General features: G+C 46.2%; 1 protein-coding gene across 4 annotated transcripts in view; it reads right to left on the minus strand.

Moving 5' to 3' along the window:
* Positions 1 to 23,015, minus strand: part of LOC147419958 (putative ABC transporter C family member 15) — a 222,328-nt gene that overhangs the window by 47,468 nt on the left and 151,845 nt on the right. For all 4 annotated transcript variants that reach the window (XM_086505528.1, XM_086505527.1, XM_086505529.1 and 1 more), the window contains one exon: positions 4,869 to 5,033. In XM_086505528.1, the coding sequence (XP_086361654.1) occupies positions 4,869 to 5,033 (165 nt within the window). The remainder of the gene's footprint in view (positions 1 to 4,868; positions 5,034 to 23,015) is intronic.

Genomic DNA, 23,015 nt, shown 5'->3' on the forward strand with positions numbered 1-23,015 from the left:
GCTTACCCCACTAGAGTGGAGCAATGAGCGTGAGGTGTAATAAGAGCTCGTCTCTAGCCATCGTTTGTGGCCAGACACTCTGGTTCATTTGGCGGGCCCGCTGCTTCTGCATCTTCGAGGCTTGCCTTGTGCCACCAGGCGGAGACTGTTCGAGATTTTTGGTTGGAGTTGATCCATACTCTCAAGGGACAGTTTGAGAGACTTCAAGGCAACTCTGACCGCATGCGGGAGCGTAGAGAGGCGTTCCTTTGACTCTAGCGCCCTGGGCCTTTCTTCACCATGGTCCGGGGTGAGCTCAGATGGCACTACTGTCCACCTATGTGGCTTTTCCCTCCCCCATCTCTTGATTTAGCCCTCATTGTACATATGCTGTTTTTTTCATTGGGAGAGTCTCCCCTTGTGATTGTTGTAGCCCTCTCTAGTAGAGGTGGTTGTAGCCCTCTGGGCAGTTTTATTAACTAATAAAAGGATCTTTTTCTCGAAAAAAACAAAAGGAGAGGAGCTTCACACCATCAAAAGAGACTACAACAGAGGATTCGAGCCATACTATCTCGACATCCAGAGTACAGATGAGGATGGGTTCATCACCCATTGTGTCAAAGATCACACGTACCCCACACAATTCCAGCTAGTAGCACTTCTAGATTCATTTTCGTATCTCTTTTTTTTTTTGGTACTCATGCATGGTACCAGATTCACAAGTTTGTAACGGATTGGTCTCATAGGTCATTTTGGCCATTTAAAGATGTTAATATATCATTTCATCCCCCTCTCTCTCTCTCTCTCTCTCTCTCTCTCTCTCTCTCTCTCTCTCTTTCAAAGGAGATGCTAAGAGAGCTAGATGTTGTAGAGACGAGCCTATCCAGGATATCACAGGATAGAGACAATATTTGAGTATGGACGGCACTTGATAGACATGGGGACTGCACATGGATTGGTCATCTTTAATGGCCTACAAAGATTTCCCGCTGCGGGAGGCTTTACATGCTTCCCACACAGACATGGAGCCAGCACGGTAGATTATGTCATGGCACAGCCGAGCCTCATCTCTAGTATCCAGGATCTCATAGTTGGGGCCAGACTTGTGGGGGTGGCAGTGGATCATGCTATTGTGTCGCTGACCATCTCTTTCTAGTTCAATGTAGCACACATTTCACGGGTAGCAGCCCCTACTCGCTACACCTTCACGCGGGAGACGGATTCTGTATACATAGACGGGATTTACAGACACCTATCCACTGAGAAGCTAGGACGACCTCTGGAGGAGCTTACTACCATACTAACTCAGACATTACATGATGCAGCAACAGAGGCATACCCACACACACAGCCTGAGCAGAGACGTCGTTCTGGGAGCATGCCTTAGAACAGCTGGTATGATGAGGAATGACGTCAGACTAGAGCTAGACTTCAGAGGGAAGTGCTTTTGGGGGACATCACACACAGACAGTCACAGATTGACTTCCGACACCTAGTACGGCGGAAGAAGAGGGCATTTTTGGCTCGACTAGAGCGGGATCTATACCAGCTATTCTTGAGTCAAGACTCGCGTGAGGCATGGAGGCTCTTTCATGAGCAGTCTCCCTCCCCTGCCATTACCTCTACAGAGACCTAGGGTCAGTACGCATCATCTCTGTACACAGTTTCTGGACAGCAGCCCCTTCCCGACCCCCGTGATCCGTGCCCACACACATGTGCTTTTTTCACCGCCCCGTTGAGATGGTGAAGAAGGCCATTGATAGGATGAGGACTGGGAGAGCATATGATCATGATGGCTTAGTGGCTAAGCATTTAATGCATGCCAGAGATCTACTAGCAGAGCTTCTAGTAGTTATGTTTAACCGTGCCATGTGTGAGGGCTTGCTTGATACTTGGAGCCTATCTACAATCGTACCTATCTTCAAGTCAGGAGACCCTATGGAGCGTGGAAATTATCGCACTATCATTTGGAGCTCTTGACATCCTGGGTCGTCGGTTTCCTAGAAATATCTCATTCAATAAGGAGTCGCATTCCAGATCAGAACTCTTGATATCCTGCGTCGTTCATTTCCTAGAAGTATCTCATCCAATAAGGAATATTCAGTGGTTGGCACATCACAATGCAACGCGAATGCTCACATATGCATGTTACAAGACATAGAAACATAAAGTTGTCGATGAACACTCCCCCGGCAAATAACCATCCACGTCCGGGCCATGAGCTGTTCAATGACTCCCTCATCACTTCTCCCGCATAACCTAAAAGGTCCGGGCCGGGAGATATAGAGGCATTTTACAACCAAACGCCCCCCAAGACCGCAGCTTGCGTCGTTTGGAGGTTCAAGCATACAACGAAACGCTCCTCAGACATCCCGTCTATGTCGTTCCGAGGTTCAGACAATACCAAAACAACATTACCAGCAGTACCCAGCGTTTTCAGCACACCAGCATTTCAGCCATCAGCAAGCATCAGCGTTTTCCCTCCTACACGTCCAGATCCATGACCCCTCTTTCAGCCTCAGCCCTTCAGTGTTTTCACCCTCAGCCATCGCGAGTAGCAGATCAGCTCTTCAACGTTTTTGCCTCATCGCCAGCGTTTCCAACCATTCAGCCAGCGTTTTCAGCCCTACAAGGACAGCATTTTTCAGCATCAGTATCATCAACTTCCAGCCTTCATCGCCATCAGTTTGCAGATTTCAGCTCAATGAATCATCAGTGTTTTCAGCGATCAATCTTAGCCTCATAGTACCAAGTATCTACGCAGGTATCCATCAGTATCTCAGCAGTACCAGGCATCTGCAAGTACCATCAGCATCTCGGCATCTAGGGTCATTGTAATAGCATTGTGCAAGTAATAAAAAGCAAGTACTTGTTCTAGCAACAAAGCAAGGGGGCCCTTGAGGGTGGTTGGGACTCGACATGCAGTGCCGTCTCTTTTCTCTCTCTCTGCCTCTCTCTCCTTCATTGTGTTCAGTTCAGTTTCTCTTTTCAAGTGAGGTAAAAATAACCTTGTGTTTGTGCAGAGTACTAGATCTGAGCCGAATCCTTAAACACTTCCATTGCACATGACACTCATTGTAGTAGAGTTGAAGACTCCATCAGTGCCTGTTGTTGACATCAAGAAGGAAAGAGCTCAATCGTGATTAAAGGTGCGCCGTTACTGAAAAGGGCAGCAACAGCAATCAGAAGAGGATGCGAGCAAGCGAGCAAGGAGCGTGAATGGGAAAAGCGAGCGAGGAGGAAAGGTGGAAAGGGGGCCGCAGGGGGGGGGGGAGACGCATGAGAGAAAGGGTGGCGACCACGATGGAGGCCTGAGGCCATCATGCACAAGGAGAGGGTGTGAGCGGGCAGGAAGGAGGCAGTGTGCACGAGATTGGGGGGGGGGGGGGGGGGGGGGGAGCACACAACAGCAATGAGCTCTTTGGAATCGCTAAATTTCTTATAAGATGACATATGTTTTGCCTTTGGCTTTGACCAAAAATCACTAAACTTTAATCCACCACAAATGTATGGAAAGAAATCGTCAATTTCCCATGCGCTTGGAAACATTTTCTGCCCTTACTTGCGGCTCAACTATCCCCCTAAATTGGATGCAAATACTAATCGCTTTTGTTTCCTTTGGGACATAGACAAACCCACTCCCACTAGCATCATTATGAATTCTAGAGGCATTTTGGTTGCATTCAATCTCAAATGAAGCAAATTTGTTGGATCCTCAACCGTGTTTACAACCTCCACCTGCTACCTCGCCACAACCTGAACATCCTATCTCTACAGAATAGCAAGCTGATCTGAAGTCTAAACAAGACCAAGATGCCAAGATGACTCTCCCACGCAAGCATAGTTTTTTCCGTACACATCTGGTATATTTTCCATACTATGGCGGACATCCACGTATGCAAGGAGTATGAAAAAAGATTCATGCTTTGCCCTAAGTTTTTGGGCACCTGGGAGAAATTCATGAGTACTTTCAAATCTCTGGTCTTTGCAGACGTGAATCAGCAGTCCATTCATCATGAGGAGGAGGAGGAGGAGAGGACACTTAGAGATACTGATTCTTCTAGTTGACAATCTCTTTAGTCTGCTATAAACTGATGTTTTGTCCACTTCCTATGTAACATCTTACAGCCTACAAGCATGAGAGTTTTTTATTACGACCTTGACGTATGATTTTATGTCAAGGGTGCCATTTGATATGTATACCATTATTGCTAAGCAAGTGAATGCAAAAATTACACTTGGATTATTGGGCATTGTAATGCATTATCGTGCATGCATAGACAAGACACATGGTGGTAAAATGTGGTCTCAGCCATATGACCAAATAAGCTAGCGTGAAAAGAGTGTCTTTATTATGTGCATGTCCTCTTGGTGTTTTGCCTGTTGCCAGTCTTTTGCATGCTCGAAAAATTTTGCAGTGTTCAGTGTTAGTTGCACCTGAGATTGTTCCCATTTTGCAGACACGGACTTGGATTCTCAAATTTCTGTCTTCCTACTGGTTTTTCAGGTGGTGTTTTTCAGAATCTTTTCTACTTATTAGGTGACGTTCTTTATTCATCTTTATCACCTTACATGTTTTTCTTTGTTTGGGTGAGATTCATGATGTTTTAGCCAATTTGGAGATCTCATATTCTTTGCATGTTTCATCGAGTGGTTGAAGGCTGTATCTGATTCTTCCAAAAATCTATGCACCAACCACTTTATTTCATTGGATGACCTCTCCCTTCAGAATTATGAGGTTTTTATTGTTTTTACGTTTCATACCTTCCTAACTAAATTCTTCATAGATTTTCCTTGCTTTGAGGTTGACCACCGTCGATAGCAAATTACATCTTTACCTGAGAAAATTGTGTGTGCGTGTTCAAGTTGAACATGAATGTTTTACCAACCTGAAGCCATAGAGAAAGGCCCACAACAGGAATGAACAGCAAAAAGATTTGCCATGCAACTTGAGACATAACAACAAAAATCCCTGCAAATTGTATCATGTTGAAAGCCAAGCCCGCAAATCTATTACAGACATCCAAATCCAACGCACTTTGATCTGTTGAAGCCTAATATAAATGTAAAAATTGTCAGTACTCCATCTTAGCATTAGTTCCACAATCCAAAATATTTATCTATAAAACAGTCTAGGCATTGAGAGAGAGAGAGAGAGAGAGAGAGAGAGAGAGAGAGAGAGAGAGAGAGATGATAATGAAATGAAATGTTATATTAACGTGTTCAAAAGGCCAAAGTGACCTATGAGACCAAAAGGTTACATCCATGTGTGACTCTAGTATGTATCCACAATTTTAACAAAACCGGAGGGGGGAGTCTACATAGATTCTCCCTCTCTCATATTCAGGCAGGCGCTAAAACAGAAAGTGAACGCTCTGTTTGCATGAAATGCCACACTTTCCTTTCTCCCATGCAACTTGTCCTCTCTCTCTCTCTCTCTCTCATGGCTGAGAGTGGCTTCACACAGGTTAGAGATTGAGATCGGGAGACATACTGGTGTTCCCAGGGAGGAGCGAGTCTGCAGAGCCTGCACAGAGGAGGTGGAGAGTGAGGAGCACTTTGTATGTAGATGCAGAGCATACACTGAGATCAGAGGCAGGTATGAGGCCTTATTCAGAGGACAGCCCACTCTCCGAGAGATCATGGACTCTCGAGATCAGAGACAGCTCGGACGCTTCTTACTAGAGATACAGAGCCATCGGGACACACTACTACAGCCACGCACAGCTACACAGACAGAGGGGAGACAGTCGCAGCTCACAGACTTCTTCCACAGGATTGCCGCCCCTCCCTCACCAGACACTCAGAGGGGAGTGACACTCCCACAGGCGGAGGTGAGCCGAGCTAGACGACGACCACGAGTCACAGGCTACAGGGGCGCGAGCTCCCACCACCGACAGATCGAGGAGATCCGAGCCCGGGAGCGCCGTGCCACTGAGGAGCGAGTAGCTCAGATGAGGGCCGACCCGACAGCTTTCATCCGGGTAGCCTTGGCACCAGCCCCGCCCATGTACCACATCTTACATCCCCCCATTTGTACAGGATGGAGCTAGATAGCTTGATGCATTCTCATTCTCATGATTGTACTACCTTGAGCATATAGACATGCATATACCCCTAGAGATAGAGCTCCATCCCTCCTCAGATACTCCCCTACCTACCTACATTCAGTTCAGTTTTGTATCAGTTTTGTTTCATTTGTCTTTCCGATAGACGGATGACATACACACCATGTACATTTGATTTGTCTCATAGGCCGATTTCGGCCTGACATAGACGTTAAAAATCTTTCTTTCTTTCTTTCTTTCTTTCTCTCTCTCTCTCATGGCAGGTCACATGGGAGACGGATTTATTGTAGCTTTGTGGATTTCCGCAAAGCATTTGACATGGTACCGAGAGTTGGATTGATGCGCAGACTACAGGATATGGGGGTGCCCATAGAGTTGATCTCGGGGATTATGGCTTTGTACAGATCAGTGATGGGACATGTACGCACTCCGGAAGGGGTATCTGATTTAGTTCACTCTACTATTGGGGTGAAACAGGGCTGCCCATTGTCTCCTACTCTATTTGGAATGTATGTTGATGAGGTGTCTGATTACATTGACAGAGAGGGTGACAGAGGTGCCCAGCTGGCAGGGACGTGGATCCCGTTGTTATATGCTCATGATATTGTGTTGATATCTGACTCATTAGAGGGTATGCAGTGACATTTGGACACAGTTTTGCAGAGGATAGTGGATTGTGTGTAAACCTTGGTAAAACCAAGGTTATGGTGTTTAACACCACACCACAGTGGATCAGGAGATCAGCACCTACTTTCACAGATGGTCTGAAGATTGTGGAGTATACAGATGCATACACTTTTTTTTTTTCCAAGAAAAAGATCCTGCTATTAGTTACTGAAACTACCCATAGGGCTACAACCACCTCTTCAAGAGAGGGCTACAACAACCATGATGGGAGACTCTCCCAATGAAAAAAAGCCAGCATATGTACAATGGGGCTAAATCAAGAAATAGGGAAGGGAAAAGCCACACATGTGGTCAGTAATGCAATCGGAGTACACCCTGGACCATGGTGTAAAAAGTTCCAGCACGCCACAGTCGAAGGAAAGCCTCTCTGCGCTCCCGCATGCAGTCGGAGCTGGCCTGTAGTCCCTCAAGCTGTCCTCTGAGAGTATGGATCAGCTCTAGCCAAAAATCGCGAACAGTCTCTGCTGGTTGCACAAGGCGAGCCTCATAGATGCAAAAGCATCGAGCCCGCCAGATGAGCCAGAGTGTCAGGCCACTAATGAGCTCCCAACACTCCTCTCTCTCACGGCACCACTCCTGTGGAGTAAGCTCAGTAGTAGGCTGGCGTGTAGGTCGCCCCTCCTGCATCACTATCATCCTGCTGGTGGAAGATAGCTCAAACTCAAGTGCCGGGCCCGTGAGGGTGGACCAAGCCGCTGCTCCCCAAGTGTACTGTCGAGCCGTGGAGAGAGCAGGCATCAGCCGAAGAACTCATAGCCACACCTGCTGGGCCGAGGGACAGTCCCAAAGACAGTGACGCTGACTCTCCACAAGATGGTCACAAGCTGCACATGCGGCCGAGAGACCACTATGCACTAGCCAGCTCCCAACTACTATAGCTCTGTGTGCGACCAGCCACTGAAACAAGGTGACTCGCCTCGGCTGTTTGGAGTCCCACAACCTCTCCCAGAAGGCTGCCAAGAACTCAGTTGTGAGACCCTCCTCGTGCCAATGAGGTGCTGCAGCGGGGCGGGCCCCTCTCTGCGGTGCTAGTATATGATGTCCCAATCGAACAGTGTACTGAAAGAACGGGACTCCTGGGTGGTCTGCAGAAGAGAAGGAGTCCCTCCAGAGCCACTCACTAGGATCCCACTGTACTCGTGCCAGTCGACAACACTCCCAAGCCCACAGCCTCCAATGTAAAGAGCTGCTGGGTCAAGATCTATGACACAAGTCCTCCCACAGATGCCCACTACTCGGATCCTCTGAAAACAGCACTCTGCCACCTGCGGGGCCTCTACTGCAACTTGCTGTAGGCGTCTCCCACCCTGAAGCTTGAAGAAAAGGGATGGAACACTCTGAGCATACACTTACGTGGGGGTAGTCTTGATCGGGCCGAGATTTTCATTGAGAAGAGCAGCACAGACTAGACTGACTAGAGCTTATGCGGCTTTGGGAGGATTGGAGAGGATGTGTTCCCAGGTTCAGTTCCAGGAACCTAGGACAAAGTTATGGCTCTTTGATACTTTGGTTGCCTCTACTATGCTATATGGGGTGCAGGTTTGGGGACCTTCTGTAGGCCAGGATGGTTGGAGAAGTATGGAGAGGCCCTTGGTATCTATGATCTCTCGGCAGATTAGAGCCAAGGCCTCCGTACCGCATGATATCATTCGAGCGGAGTTAGCTGCCACCCCTATGGAGATTGAGGTGGTTACCAGATCAATCTCCTTTGTACACAGTCTATGGGATACTACCACAGATAGATATGCCAGGTTGGCCCTAGATTCCTCGAGACAGTTAGCTCTACAGGGGGATACATCATGCTGGTATGCACAGATGACATCATGGTTTCACACACATGGCTTCACCATGGACAGGCTACCTCCTTTACAATAATCTCTATAGGCACCCTTGATGTCTCTGACACGTGTGGAGATTACTAGACTCACTCATCACGATCAGATCCAGTTGGATACGAGGAGGACATGGATAGACTCGGTACACGAGTTGGGCACGAGATGGTTTTCTATAGAGAGCATCTTCTCCACCTCATAGGGGATGGGTTTGTGATTCGACCTAGCTATATGGACACACATCTTTCTCATGGTTTGCGTTGTGCCATTGGCCAGATACGCACATCCTCACATCAGCTCGAGATTGAGACTAGCAGATTCATAGAGATACTAGTAGATAGCACGATATGCCGCTTATGTCATCTAGAGCCAGAGACAGAGTTACATTACAGATGTCATTGCATAGTGTACTATGAGATACGAGGCCGTTTTCATTGTCTATTTAGAGAGGGTTTTGGGCCTCTATCAGGGGTCATGAGTTATGCGGATCAGAGATGTCTTGGATTGTATTTACTTGAGTTACACAGGCATAGAGACACTTTACTGAGGAGAGTTGGAGAGAGATAGTCCCAGAGACAGATTACAGATTGCTTTACACTAGATATTAGACACTCAGAGGAGCAGCCACCATTGTAGAGCTCTGCCCGCACTCATACTACAACTAGTGGCATTCTCATAGACCGAGCATTGGAGTTAGGGAGGTCTAGACGACCGCGATTGAGCAGAGGAGCTACACAACATCAACGGAGACTACGACAGAGGATTCGAGCCATACTTTCTTGACATCCAGAGTGCAGATGAGGATGGATCTCTACCATATCTTTGCCTGCCCCCCCGCTCTCATTGTACTGGGCACCTTTTGTATTAGCTGGCACATCCATACAGTCCCAGCTTGTAGTAGTTGTATTTTTATTTCTGTTCTTTTTTATTCCGGACATGATATCAGATTCACTATGTTGTAACAGCTTGGTCTCATAGGTCATTTTGGCCTTTTGAAGACCTTAATATATCGTTTAATTTTATTTCACTTCTCTCCCCTTTCCTCGCAGAAATGAAAATAAAAGCGGAGGCTGTGCATGGTACCCGCTTTTTGTTGTCTCTGCATGGAGAACTCGAGGGTGGATGGCGTTAAAGGTGAGAGGCTTCGAGTCTATAGCATCGAGAGTATAGCTGGCCTATGAGTCCAAGAGCATATAAGTGGGTTGCATGTGTTGCAGGGAGTCCACAGTGCTGAGAGCCAAGCAGTGCTTTGGTCGAACGATGGAGGAAGGGAAGGCTCAGCAATAAGAGAAGGGGGAGGGCGAGGGCAACGAGAGCAAGAGGAGGGTCTGGGTGCTAGGGTGCAAGGGTGAGGTTGAGTGTGAGGGTACAATGGCGATGGGGATGAGAGAAAGAGAAGGCACGATGAGGATGAGGTGATGAGGAAATATTGGGAAAATCTTCAAGCTAATGATTATTATTTCAAACAGGCCAGTAGAATGCGTGGACAATGTTGAAAAAATAACTGATTAGAGGGAATCCAGAGAGGATTCCTGGAGAGAATGGGAAAGGGTGAGGGTGACATGGCAGGATATTAGTTTCGCTTCGTTATTGTGCCTTAATGGGTGGCTAGCATGCCTACGACCTCTCTCTATCTCCTTCATTGACTTCTCTCTGTGTCTCTCGCGCCTTCCAGCGACTTCTATCTGCGCCCACTTCTACCTGTCTCTATTACATACACCAGTTCTCCTTCTATCGCATGCGCACTGAGGAACCGTCGCTGGATCTGCAAAGGGGTAGCAGGGGCAAGCGAGAATGTACAACAGGCTGGATAAAGTTTCTCTCTCTCTCTCTCTCTCTCTCTCTCTCTCTCTCTCTCTCTCTCTCTCTCTCTCTCTCTCTCTCTCTCTACTGTACTATCACCAGGATCCTTACGCGTTGGGAAAACCTCCAGGATACATGATGAGCTACTGATGGAGAAGGTCCAGGTGATGCTCAAATGAGAGCTAAACTATATGAGGGACGACATCGGGAAGGAAATGCACGCGAACGCCGAGAGCTACAGGAACTCCATGTATGGAGACATGATGAGAGAACTAAGGAGAGAGATCCGGGGGATACAGAATGAGGAAATTCAGACCATGAAAACGGAATTACGAAACCTAATCAAGGCCGAAGTAAATGTAACAGAATGCGTTATGCAAAAGAAACTCGATGAGGCAGTAGCAAATTTTGAAGCATGGAGAACAAATATGGAAAAGCACATGGAGGAAAAAGATGCAATAATCGAGGAGCTAAAAGGAGAACTTGCGGCTTGCAAATCCGCAACTAAGGAGAAGGGAGACGACCAACCTTTGGTGCTGAAGGAGCTCGAGGACATGAAGGACTAGATGAAAGCTCTACGGGAAGGAGATGAACAGAAATCGAAAACGGCATCTTCATGGGCGGAACGTCTTGTTAAAACACAAGAAAAGGTTGATGAAGCAGAGAAATGGATTAAGGATGCGAAGAAAGGGAAGGCCGAGATGCCTAAGACCACACCTACTTCCACCATTATTAATATGACCATTGAGGAAGAGCAGAAAAGGAAGACTCGGGCTCTGCATGTGCGGGTCACAGGTGTCAAGGACAAAGAGAATGTAGATGAAGAGGTGAGGGAACTGCTACAACGCATGGGCATCACAGAGCCTACTCACACAAGTGCATGGAGAGTGGGCAAGAAAGGAGTCGATGAGAAGGGAAACGTAAAGGATAGGGCACTTATTCTCCGCTTCCCGAATATAGAAATAAGGAAAGAATTTCTAAAGAAGAGGCCAACTCTTAAGAAAACCGGTATTTTCCTGGGAGATGACCTTACATTGGCACAAGTGGCACACATGCAAGAGTTGATGTCAGAGATCAGGGCAGCAAGAGAAAAGGGGAAAATCGCCTTTTATAGAGGAGGGAAAGTAGTGGTTCTGGAAAAGCGCTCATCATGACGGTGCGAGACCTATGGGGCGACGCTCCGGATAGCGGTGTGGAATTGTAATGGATCATATAGGCTAGATGTAGGTGCCTTTGAAGACAGCTTTAGGGACAGAGACATAGTTTTCTACTCAGAGACACACCAGATACCGGGACAGCTTATGCCACATGTGAAGGGGTATTTATGGGAAACAGCGGGTCGACCAGACAAGAGATCTCTACGAGGTAACCGGGGTTCAGGAGGAGTAGCAGTCTTATTTAAAGAGGAGCTGAAACCACTACTACAGATTATCAGGAAAGATGAACAAGCAAGGTATATGTGGGTGAGAATGAGAGCCGAGACAGGTAGATTTCTATATATCGCTATATGCTACTTCCCTCCAAGTACATCAGTCTACTCCTCACCTAAAGGACAGTCCCCTTTCTCCATATTGAATAATGACATATGGGAGTTCTCTAGAGATGGAGACATCCTTCTCTTAGGAGACTTTAATGCTAGAACGGCCAACTCTCAAGCAGTATTCTATGATACTTCTGAGGAAATGCTCAGAGAAGTGGATTTATCACAGGAGGGGCTTGCTAGAAACTCACAGGATAAAGAACACACTGAATATGGGAGACATCTCATGGAGATGGCAACTACACATGGTTTGGCCATACTTAATGGTCTAGAGAATTTCCCTTTATCTGGGGGATTCACATGCTTCCCGCACAGGCATGGGGCCAGTACAGTGGATTATGTCATGACTTCACCAAGCTTTATTTCTAGTATCGAGGACTTATAGGTGGGACCCAGACCGATTGGAATTGCAGTGGATCATGCTCTCTTGACCTTATCAATCTCCTTCCAATACAATGCCTCTCAAGTACAAAGGAAGAAGACACACACAAGATATACTTTCACGCCAGAGACTGATTCAGTCTATGTGGAAAAGATCTATAATAGGATGTGGGCAGCCGAGCCAGTATATACTGTAGAGGAGATTACTTCTCAGCTAACAGAGATACTACATGGAGCAGCACAAGAGGCATACCCACATACTCAGCCTGATCAGAAGAGAGGATCTGGGAACATGCCTCAAAATAGTTGGTACGACGAGGAATGCAGAGAGACGAGAACCAAGGTCCAGAAAGAGCTTACACTTGGGATCATCACATATAAGTAGTCTCGGATTGCTCTTCGGCGTATAGTACGTCGCAAGAAAAGGGCATTTTTAGCCAAACTGGAGAAGGATTTATATCAGCTCTTCTTGAGTCAGGACTCACATGAGGCCTGGCGATTATTTCACGAGCATTCATCGCCTCCGACAATTACTTCTCCTGAGATTTGGGGTCAATATGTCACATCATTATATATGGTATCTGGACAGCCTACATTACCAGATCCGCTAGAGCCATGCCCGGCTACTAGTACTTTCTTTACTACGGAAATGGTGAAAAAAGCCATTGACAAGATGAAGACAAGAAGAGCATATGATCATGAGGGTTTAGTAGCAGAACATCTGATCCATGCAAGGGATCTACTTTCAGAAGTCCTTGCTCGTCTGTTTAATCGGGTCATGTGTAAAGGATTACCTGAATCTTGGAATTATCTACTATCGTACCTATTTTCAAGTCAGGGGATCCTATGATACCCGGGAACTACCGTACCATTATGGTGGGTCACACACTGACCCGACTGTACGCATCCATTCTGGAACAGAAATTGAGTAGATGGGCAGAGAATGAAGGCATAAGGGCAACAGGACAAGCTGGATTCAGGAGGGGTTATTCTACTTTAGATCATATTCTTACGCTCAGAGCCATTATTGAGGAAGGAAGAGCAAGCGGGAAAAGGATGTATTGTTGCTTTGTGGATTTTCGGAAAGCTTTTGATACAGTACCAAGGGCCAGATTGATGCGCAGAATGCAAGAGTTAGGGGTCCCCAAAGAGATTATCTGGGGGATCATGGCCTTATACGGGTCAGTAACTGGTTATGTACGTACTCCAGAAGGGGATTCCGACATTGTTCATTCCACCGTTGGAGTAAAGCAGGGATGCCCACTGTCCCCTACTTTATTTGGTATGTATATAGATGAGGTATCAGATTACATTGATAGAGAGGGTGACAGAGGTGCTCAACTTGCAGGGTCATGGATCCCTTTGTTGTTTTATACAGATGATATTGTATTGATAGCAAAATCACCATATGGAATGCAGAGGCAGTTAGATGCATTACATAAATTTGCGGAGGACAGCGGACTGTCGGTAAATTTGGGTAAAACCAAAGTTATGGTGTTTAATACCACACCGCAGTGGGTTAGGAGATCGGCACCTGCATTTGCATATGGCCAGGATACAGTAGAGTACACAGATGCATACACATACCTTGGTGTGGTATTTACAGGACCGAAGTTTACTCTTAAGAAAGCAGCGGATGCTAGATTGTCCAGAGCCTCTGCGGCCTTGGGAGGGTTGGAGAGGATGTGTTCACAAGTGCAGTTTCAGGAACCACGAATGAAACTTTGGCTCTTTGATATTGTGGTGTCTTCGGCTATGCTTTATGGGGTCCAGATTTGGGGACCATCTGTGGATCAAGATAATTGGAAGTCAATGGAGAGACCTTTGGTATCTATGATTTCCCGAATGATTAGAGCCAAGGCCTCCGTACCACACGCGATTACCCGAGCGGAACTAGCTGCCCCTCTGATAGAAATTGAATCTCTTACCAGATCAGTGTCCTTTATACATGGTTTGTGGGATACAAATAATTGCCGATATACTAGATTGGCCCTCGAATCCTCTCGACAATTAGCAATGAAAGGAGATACATCATGCTGGTATGCGCAACTGTCCTCCTGGTTTCAGAGACACGGGTTCAGTATGGAAAGATTACCCCCCTTCCAATACTCTCTTGAGGCTCCATCACTGGCAATCACACGAACGGAGATTAATAAAATCATGCGCCAGGATCTTATACAGCTGGACACTAAGAGGACATGGGTAGACCCTACACAAGAATTGGGCACGAAGATGGCCGACTATAAAGAAAACTTCCTACAGCTATCTGAAGATGGTTTTGTGATTCGCCCGAGCTACATGGATACCCACCTGTCTCATGGTTTGAGATGTGCTATTGGTCAGATTCGTACATCCTCACACCAGCTGGAAATTGAATTTGGCAGATTTAGGGGAATCCCACCTGAGAGCAGAATTTGCAAGTTATGCGGAATGGAGCCGGAGACAGAATTACACTACATATGCCATTGCACCGTATACTATGAGATACGTGGGCGTTTCCATTGCCTATTTAAAGAAGGCTTTGGACCTCTAGATGGAGTCATGCAATACCAGGATCAAATATGCCTAGGCCTGTACCTACTGGAACTACATAGGCACAGGGATTATCTAATGAGAAGACAAAGAGCACTACAGCCTCAGAGGCAGATCACAGATTTCTTCGGATCGAGAGAAGCAGGAATGGAAGGAGAAGCAAGAGGCCAGCAACGAGCACAAAGGAGTACCCACATTCATACCAAAGGCACCCTCATTGACAGGGCGATTGAGCTTAGGAAATCGAGACGACCACGACCGAGATGCAGAAGCACACTTCACCGGAGGAGACTACAACAAAGGATTAGAAGCATTCTAGCCAGACACCCAGAATGCTCCTAAGAAGTTTATTTAATACTTTGTATTTAGTTTTCACATTTATTTTCACACTTAGTACTTTAGTACTAAGGTACCCAGACATTGTAACAGATTCACCACTTTTGTATCAGTTTGGTCTCATAGGTCATCCTGGCCTTTTGAAGACGTTAATATAACATTTCATTTCATTTCATTTCTCTACTTAAGTTACACAGATATAGACACTTTACAGGGGAGAGAAAGAGAGAGACAGTCCTAGAGACAGATTACAGATTTCTTTACCCAAGATATGGAACAGCCGCCATCACTGCAAAGCTCAGCCCACACTCATTCGACCACTACCGGCACTCTCATTGACCGAGCTGTCACCAACTGGTGACGTGACTGCTCGGTACTCACACACATCCGCTGGCAGCAGTCCCGGAACAGCACGAAAATGCTGACGTGGCAGGTTCAGTAAAATGCTGACGTGGCATGGCTGTACGGCAGCCCCCACAAAACACGGCACGATTCATGGCAGCAGTGTACGGAAAGTAGATGCGTAGGCAGTTTTTCAGCCACACAGTTCTTACGCGCGCGCGCGCACACACACACACAGAGCTTTTATTTAAGTTGCATTATTTTTGCAAAGCTTGTGAGATAAATTACATGATTTTTGGGGCATCTTTTGGGGCTCTGCTTTTGGCATCCCTTGTAATCTCTTTATAAGTCTGGGCAGGCCTCCCACTTCTCAGAGCATCTGGACACAGAGTCTGAGAGTGAGAGCCTCCCACTCCCTTGTACTTTGAGTTGAAGATTAATACAAAAAGAAATACAGAAAGGGGCGCCAGTCTTTGGGGCCAATATCTCTAGGCACGGAACTCCGCCGGGCCAATGTCGAATCAATTGTGAACTGTGAACTGGTTTGAAGTGAATTCTTGTCGTGTCGCCTTAGAATCTTGACTTGGAGTGTCCAAGTCTGTTACAGTGGTGTCACAGCGTGGCCGATTTCTCTTCTACCGGGAAATCCGATCCTTTTTACGCGGCGCTTATGGATTCAAGAAGAGATCAATTGACTTTCTCTGCATCCGGAGATGCAGGAAGAGATCACGAAGAAGATTCACGCGAGGAGTACGGCCTACTCAAGCAGAGCTTGAAGAGATGGAGCGTCGACGATTGATCGACAATGCAAAAAGATGATGCTAAATTTTGCGAAGGACCCGAAATTTGCAAAATTTATGAGCCAGTCCTCCTTCGACAAGGTGCACTCACAGAACCACAGAACCACCCCTCAAACCGGTGTTGGAATTAGGGTTGCAGAGAAACACACATAGCTTGGAGAAGACGAAGGAAGCTCAAGGCACACAATAGAGAGTGTGTTACTTAGTGTGCAATGGAAAGATAGATAGCCCTAGAGTGATGGGCGTATATACAATGCACGGGGGAAAAAACCTCCTAAAGAGGGAAAAAATGCCCTGGCGGTCCTAGTGTGTTCACACACATCACTACCACATGTATATGGTAACAAATCCCCCCTGGAGTGATGCGGTGAACGAGAGCTGGCACATGAGTAAAGGGAAGTGCCATGCCCTGAGGACAGGATCAGTCCACAAAGGGGAGTAAGCCCAAAGCTTTGCGGAAAGCTTCAAGCTTCTCACGAGACAATGCCTTTGTGAAAAGATCTGCAAGGTTGTCCTGTGTTGGCACATAAGCCAAGCTGATCTCTCCTGCTGAGAGCCTCTCCCTGACATAGTGGTAATGCACCTCAATGTGCTTTGTGCGAGCATGGAAAACTGGGTTCCTCGCAACTGCCAATGCGCTCTGACTGTCAGTGTAGATAGTGTTGGCAGTGTCCTGTCCAACACCCAAGTCAGCCATAAGGCGTCCGAGCCATACACACTCAACCGTAGCTGTGAAGACTGCCCTGTACTCAGCCTCACAACTCGAAGTGGCCACAGTAGGTTGCTTCTTGCTCAACCATGATATACATGAACTGCCAAGCATGAAACAAAAACCACTTGTGGACACTCGCGTGTCAAAACAACCAGCCCAATCTGAGTCCGAAAAAGCATGTAAGTCTGGCGGAAATGATCCCCCCTTGGGATAAAACAAGCCAAGATGTAAAGTGCCACTAAGGTAGCGGAAAATCCTCTTGACAGCCTGCCAATGCTTAGACCCTGGTCTATGCATAAATCTGCTGACCTGCGAGACTGCAAACTGAATATCTGGCCTCGTGTTGCATACATAAATGAGGCAGCCAACAGCAGTTTGGTAAAGAGTGACATCAGCAGGATCGCCAGCATCATGTAGACTCAACTTCAAACCTGTTTCCATGGGAGTGGCAATAGGTTTGCAATCCTCAAGTCCAAACTTACATAGCAATGTCTCTATGTAACTTTTCTGACACAAGGCAATACCACCATCACACTGCTTAAACTGTATACCCAAGTAATGATGCAACAGCCCCAAATCTTTCATCTTGAAAGTAGTATTCAAATCAGCCTTAAATTCAGCAATATGTCTCTCATTTGGTCCAGTGATCAGCAAATCATCAACATAAAGAACCACAATGAGAAATACATCATCCTCACGCTTTACATACAATGTGCTTTCTGTTGGACTGTTACGAAAGCCTCGTTGAACCAAATGAGTGTCAGCTTTCTCATACCAAGCACGAGGAGATTGCTTCAACCCATACAAAGCCTTCTTACATTTGCACACTTTGTCCTCTTGTCCTTTTATGACAAAACCGCGAGGCTGCGTTACATAAACTTCCTCAAATATGTCACCATTCAAGAAAGCAGTAACAATGTCTGATTGATGTACATCCCAACCAAAATGAGCTGCCAATGCACATAGAAAACGCACAGTAGTCATACGACAAGTGGGAGCAAAAGTCTCTTCATAATCTATGTCTTTTTGTTGTGCATAAACCTTTGCAACAAGTCGAGCCTTATGGCGATCGATCTCACCATCCGGCTTGCGTTTCAACTTGTAAACCCACTTCGTACCAATGGCCTTTTTGCCAGGAGGCAAATCACATAAAGTCCATGTGTCATTCTCTATAAGTGCATCATATTCTGATTTCATGGCAGCAATCCAATTTTCTGAATTTTGTGCTTCATCAAAAGACAGAGGCTCCTCAACATCATGTAAACTAGACACAGCCAAAGCATAACAATCTGATGCATAAGATGCATGGCGAGAGCCTGAACGAGTACGACTAGATAAAGGTGCATCCAATTTACTGTCACGCAAAGTGTGCACCAGCCATTTTGGCATACCTCTAGCCTGCTCATTTTCAGCCCTTTCCTCATCAAGTACATCATGTACATCTGCATCAGTAATAGGCTGTTCTAAAACATTTTCAGAAACCCCCATAGACTGTACATTTGCCTCATTGGAACTTACATTCGTATTTCCACCACTGAAAAGAGGCAACAAAGTGTCATAAATGTCCTGTGAGCTTACATTACTGTCTCTAGTACATGACAGCAAGGGCTGAACAGAGTCTTCCACAAACACTACATCCCGTGAAACCAGAATACGTTTTGTTTGCGGATGATACAACCTGTAACCTTTGCTTTCAGCACTATAACCAACAAAAATACATTTGACAACCTTATCATCCAATTTTCTGCGCTGCACTTGTGGCACCAAAGCATATGCCAAACAGCCAAAAACACTCATGTGCTCAATAGAAGGTTTTCTATCATGCCATGCTTCATATGGAGTAATAGACTGCAAAGCTTTCGTAGGACACCTGTTAAGTACATAAGTGGCACACATGATGGCCTCAAGCCAAAAAGAATGCGGCAAAGATTGACTTTTGACCATACATCGTGCCATTTCCGTTAGTGACCTGTTTTTCCTCTCAGCAACACCATTTTGCTGAGGTGTATAAGGCACTGTACATTGGTGTTTTATCCCACGACTAGCCAGAAATGCATTAAATTCATGAGACATATACTCCCCCCCTCAATCGGAACGGAGGGTGCCCATAGTACATTTTGAGACATTTTCAGCCATAGCCAAAAATTGTTTGAAGCACATAAAAACTTCGGACTTCGCTTTAAGCGGAAATATCCATGCATGCCTGGAGTAATCATCAATGAAAGTCACGAAGTACAGGTAATTGCCCAAGGACGGAGTTTGCATGGGCCCACAAACATCACTATGCACAAGCTGCAACTTGCATGTGGCCCTAACTGAACCATCCTTTGGAAACTTAGAACGCTGCATTTTACCCAAAATACAGCCTTCACAAACATGTTTGATAGGTGCTTCAAGAGGCGGCAAAGAAGCAACCATATCAGATTTCTGCAAACGCAGCAAACTGGCAAAATTCAGATGACCAAAACGTGCATGCCAAAGTTTTGCATCTGAAATAGCCCTTGAATCTGCAACAGCATTTGCAAAATTTTGTCCACACTTGTCATACAAAGTGAGCCTATACAGCCCACGGCACAAAAGCCCAGATGCAACAATTTCATCACCAAAACTGAGATCATGAACTGTACATCTGTTATCCACAAATTTGACTACAAGTCCAAGTCTAGCAAGTGCGGATACAGACAAGAGATTCTTCTTGATCCCAGGTACATAAAGTGCATCAACAAGTGTGAAGGAACTGCCATTAGCAGCAGTGAGCACAATCTTTCCAACTCCCTGAACTGGATAAGAGGCGTTGTTGGCACAAGTGACTGAATTCCCATGAGGGACAGACTCGAGAGAGGTAAACAATTCACGATGTGAGGTAATGTGCTTTGTAGCACCACTGTCGAAATACCACACATGTGAATCTGCAGCAACTGACAAGCATGCATCATGGACAGCAGGATTGTAAGTGCACTCTGCGCTAAAAGCCCATTCTGCATCAACATCAGCATCACAATCTCCTTTCACAGAAGACTCAACAATGGCTGCATTTGTAGTGGAACCACCGTTTGCAGTGGAACCACCCTCTTTCTTCTTAGCCTCTTTGGCCTTCAACTTAGGACATGACTTGATCAAGTGATCATTGGCTTTACAATAATGGCAACGCATCTTCTTTTTGCCCTTATCACCAGAATTGCCAGACGAAGTGCTGCCAGCAGAAGCATTAGGAACAGAATTTTTGCCACTCGCAGCAGAACCATAAGAAGTGGCTGCATTACTGTTACCACCCTTTCTTTGAGAAGCAATAAAAGCCTGTTCAACTGCACGCTGCCTAGTCCTGTTTTTTCTAGAAAGTGACTCTTGCAACAGCAATGTGCATAATGCATCAAACTTGACAACTTCAGGATTTCCTTGGGTCATGAGTCTCCAAGTACTAGCAAAAGTCTGGTAGGAATCTGGTAAGGCATCAAGAACAGTCTGCACAAGGGAGCTGTCCGAAATGACTTCACCTGCAGAAATGAGTTGCTCATTGATATTCTTGACACTAGCAAGAAAAGTGTCCATATCATCTTCCTCATGCATAATCTTCGACTCTAGCTCTTTACGCAGCAAAGCAATTTTAGCCTCATTGCGGCTTGCATAAAGACCTGCTAGAATATCCCAAGCCTGTTTTGCAGATTTTGCTGAACGGATGTGAGGAATAATGGTGCGCTTCACAGACAACGCAATCAATGCATGAGCCTGCGCATCCTTAACATCCCAACGAGCTTGTTCTGCCGTAGGCAAAACAACTCTAACAGCTGCAATCCTTGCAGCAAGACCTGCAACATCCTCAACATCACCTACATCTTCAGAACCAGGACGTACATCAATGCCCTGCACAATGTTCCAGACACCTTTTGACACAAGAACATGTTGCATCATATAAGCCCACATAGGGTAGTTGTCCCCATCCAACCTGTCCTCAGCAGCAAACATCTTGAAGACATCTGTGTTGTTGTTGTCAGCCATGGTAAATGCTGCACCTGATGTGAAAACTGCCCGAAAATAGGAGAAATGGAGCGGGAACAACTTGTGCTATATAGCACAAACTGTAGAAGACTATAAGGCACCTGTTATGCAGAAAACGGCACTGACAGAAAATCTGCACAAAATGACGAAATAGCCTGTGCAGTACTGCCTGTAGTGGAAACGGAGGCCGAAATGAGCCCAAATCAAAATTCTGAGCTCTCCCAAAATATTTGTCGACCTGCGAACGCTCGCAAAAGCTCACTGAAATCGGAGAAAGTGAGCAGGCGTGTGCTGGAGCAGCTGGCGACTAAGCCCGGGAGGACGTGACCTACTCTGATACCAATTGTTGGAATTAGGGTTGCAGAGAAACACACACAGCTTGGAGAAGACGAAGGAAGCTCAAGGCACACAATAGAGAGTGTGTTACTTAGTGTGCAATGGAAAGATAGATAGCCCTAGAGTGATGGGCGTATATACAATGCACGGGGGAAAAAACCTCCTAAAGAGGGAAAAAATGCCCCGGCGGTCCTAGTGTGTTCACACACATCACTACCACATGTATATGGTAACAACCGGCACTCAAGAAACCTCCTACTCCAAGGATGTATAAAGAGCAAGAATTGGAAGAGGTGGTTGATGCACGGATTTCTCAACTTTTTGACGGTAGAACAAAGCAAAAAAGCATGACAAAACGCAAAAGAAAGGAACTGACTTCCCGGGTTATTCGGGTCGTCAGTCTACATTTGCATCGGCAAGAAAGCAGAAGAAGCGTGTTCGATTTGAAGGAGTACCCAGTTCTTCTTCTTCTTCTTTTTCTGACAGTTCTTCTAGCTCCTATGACTCAAGCGAAGAAGACAGAAAAGGCAAAAAGCGAAGCAAAAAGCAAAGCTTCAGAAAGGGCAAGAAAAAGGCAAAGAAGTCTAAATCTCGCCCAGTTATTGGCAATTCTACAGAGGACTCGTCTTCGGATAGTTCGGACTCTGACGATAGCAGCTTTTACGCAAAGAAGACGAATTTTTATAAAGCCCACCAGTATGACTTTCTGGAGGATAAAAGCAAGAAAGTCCGAGAGTTCAAGGAAGGTGGACAATCAATTAATTTGACGCGTTTTTTGGATATAGAGATGCTTCGAAGGCTTTGGCTTTCATTCAACAGTTTGACATAGCTTTCTCTGGAGGGCGTTACTCAGAGCACTCTAAGATTCGGGGAGGGCTACCTCTTACTTCAAGGGAAATGCTCGAACTTGGTGGTCCACGCTTCTAAAGAGATCTGAGATCACTGCTTAGAGCAAAAGTCAGATTCCATCCAGGAACTGATGAGTCATACGAAACAGGGTTTTGCCATTCACTCAGGCAGTTTGACCTACCCCACAGAAGAAATCATGACGCAAAGGACCGAACAGACTTCGAACAATGAAAGTAGAAAGAGGAAGAGCAACCCAGAAAAGAAAGAAAAGGATGCATGACCCAAACTCACTCCTTGAGAGAGAGCTCTTTACATCAAAGAGGGGAAGTGCTTTGGATGCGGAGAAACTGGGCACATCTCCGCGAAGTTCCCTGAGAAGGCACCGAAAGAACAGAACGACAAGGATAAAGATAGGCCTGAGGGTTCGAAAGCAGCTGAGGAACATGGACGAAAAGGCAAGATGAAAGCAAGACTGGTTCCAGATTGCATGGGTATTGACCCAAGCACGATTGATGAGAGTACAGAACTTTTCAAGAAGCCCTGATCTTCTTTGATGGAGGAGCCAAGGCCAACTTCATTTCACCTGAATTGGCGGCGCGGCTCGAGATCACACCCGATCGGATGGGACCACTAGCAGAGGCAGTTCTAGCAGCACCTGGCAGGGACGTAGCCATTACACCTGTCATTGGCCACTTCGGTTGCAAAAGGTTATTTAGGGCATGAGGACTTCTACATAATGCCCTTGGAAGGTTGTGATGTCCTCTTGGGAATTCCCTGGTACCACAAGAACAACGCCGTGCTCGACTATCGGGCAAGAAAAGC

This window comes from Adiantum capillus-veneris, chromosome 29 (genome assembly GCF_014529385.1).
Source record: "Adiantum capillus-veneris isolate H3 chromosome 29, ASM1452938v2, whole genome shotgun sequence".
NCBI classification, from domain to species: domain Eukaryota; kingdom Viridiplantae; phylum Streptophyta; class Polypodiopsida; order Polypodiales; family Pteridaceae; genus Adiantum; species Adiantum capillus-veneris.